The sequence below is a fragment of the Pipra filicauda genome, unplaced genomic scaffold (genome assembly GCF_003945595.2).
Source record: "Pipra filicauda isolate LSUMZ 115617 unplaced genomic scaffold, ASM394559v2 scaffold1066_size80637_pilon, whole genome shotgun sequence".
Lineage (NCBI taxonomy): Eukaryota > Metazoa > Chordata > Aves > Passeriformes > Pipridae > Pipra > Pipra filicauda.
The window spans coordinates 57292-59049 of NW_024103503.1; the positions used below are offsets into that span (position 1 = coordinate 57292).

General features: G+C 53.1%; 1 protein-coding gene across 1 annotated transcript; it reads right to left on the reverse strand.

Annotated features, from left to right (window-relative positions):
* Positions 1 to 18: 18 nt before the first annotated feature.
* On the reverse strand, positions 19 to 1758 carry LOC120323017 (hydrocephalus-inducing protein-like). Its single transcript, XM_039380068.1, has 3 exons — positions 1278 to 1758; positions 632 to 787; positions 19 to 210 (listed from the first exon to the last, which is right to left on the reverse strand). The coding sequence occupies exons 1-3, from the start codon at positions 1536 to 1538 to the stop codon at positions 19 to 21; spliced, it is 609 nt and encodes a 202-aa protein (XP_039236002.1). The 5' UTR covers positions 1539 to 1758.

Below are 1758 nucleotides of genomic sequence, written 5' to 3' on the forward strand. Positions count from 1 at the left end.
CACCTCCTCCCCTGCAGCTCACCTGGCAGGTCTCTCGAGGGTTGAGTCACTCTGCAGTTGGCTTTTCATTGGCTCAGGTGAACTTCTGGGTGTTTCTGGGGAGTGATCACGGAGACTTTTCGGGCTCTGGGGGGAGTTTGGCTTTTCCTTGCTAGACTTGTGTCTGGTTTTCCCCTTCTTCAAGTGGTCCTGTGCCTCTGCCTCTGGGGCCTTGGCATGAGGGGAGAGAGAAAAGGGAGAGAGAGGTGAGACCTGCCCTGAGACACGCCCCTCCTGGAAAGCAGAATGGGGTTTGTTAGCCAACAGGAGAGAGAATAAATAATCACCACTGCCCATGGACTTGGTCTTCCTTATTGGCCTTTGTCTTGCCTCGGACACCCCTCCTTACCCAGGCCCCTCTCCCCACCAAGGACCCTTGGGTTGATGGGTTTAAGCGATTTTTTTCCTGTTGTCTTACAGAACTGCTCTGTGTCTCCAGCAGAGCCATCTCTTTTCTCTCATCCCTGGTGGAAAGGATGCCTGCAGACATGGGGCCCCATCACGTCTTCACTGCCCCTCCACGGTGACCCTTTTCCATCCAACCTGTCCCCTGCCCTGGCACCCTCACTGAAGGCACAAAAGGAGTACCCACCACATCATCTTCTGCAGCAGCACCCTCAGGTTCAACAAAGATGAAGTGTCTGAGGTCTTCTGTTGCTGTGGGGACTCTGTCCTCCTCTGGGTAGGGGACCACAGAGAAAAGAGAGCCAGGGGGAATGGGAGGTCCCAGTCCCAGAGAGTGCAGGATCTAAAACAGAAGAGAAAAGCCTGTTTATACTCCTGTCACCTTCATCCTCACACTCCTTCCCTAAAGGCCCTGAGCTTTTGGCAGTGGAGTTTTTGATTTACACGGAGTACAAGTGCTTTTTTATGTCCCACGGGTCAGCAGGCTCCAGAGCAGAGGCAGGACCTACAGTGGGACCAAGAGAGAAACCTCTCCCAAGTGACTCAGCTGAAGAGAACAATGCCTGGGAGCTGCCCTGCCCTGGGACCATTTTTAATGATTTCCAGACTGAGAAACTCTCTGAACAGATGGAATGCTTGGACACAGAGCACTCCCACTTTCCACACATCTGAGGGAGGCTGAGAACCTCCCCATCCACAGAGATACTGCAGAGCTATTGTGGAACATCATCAGTGGCCTTGACAAGGCTCTGTGTTCTTATCACCCGGGGGACACACTGTTCCAGGGCCCCAGACCACGGCAAGTTCAGCATCTGAGCCTTGCAGGCTTTTACCTGCTTTGGTGGTGGCAGCTTCTTGCTCTTCAGGATCCTCCTAAACACCTTTTCACGACGCGTGACGTGGAAGTCCAAGCAGGGCACTCCGGCATCCTGGCTTCCGACTGAGCCTTCTGCAACTTCCCCTTCCTGCTGAAGACTCTTGTGGCTGCCATGTTTTTCCAGAGGATTCTTCTCTGGCTTCTCCGGAGACTTACTGCTCTTCTTCTCATCTCTGTGTTTAGGGGAAGACTGGGACTTGTCTGGCACTTGGTTCATGATACCCTGAACCCTGTCCCAGGATGACAGAACATGTCTGATCCTGTTCTGCGAAGACTCACAGATGTCAAACCTCAGGTCCAAGATCCTGTCCCGCTTACTCGGCACCTCTGGGATTTTGGTTTCCTGCTGCTGTTGTTTTGCTCTTTGTCCAGACCTCTGGTTTTTTGGTTTCCTGCTGCTGCTCTTTTGCGGGTACCTTAATCTTCTCTGAGCGGCC

What these genes read in the sequence shown, in the direction of transcription:
- LOC120323017 (XM_039380068.1), bottom strand. Translation starts at nt 1,538, where the DNA reads ATGAACCAAGTGCCAGACAAGTCCCAGTCTTCCCCTAAACACAGAGAT. An exon ending in AGCTGCCACCACCAAAGCAG is followed by an intron (nt 788 to 1,277) that starts GTAAAAGCCTGC and finishes CTTCTGTTTTAG; the next exon opens with ATCCTGCACTCTCTGGGACT. An exon ending in CTGCTGCAGAAGATGATGTG is followed by an intron (nt 211 to 631) that starts GTGGGTACTCCT and finishes CCTCATGCCAAG; the next exon opens with GCCCCAGAGGCAGAGGCACA.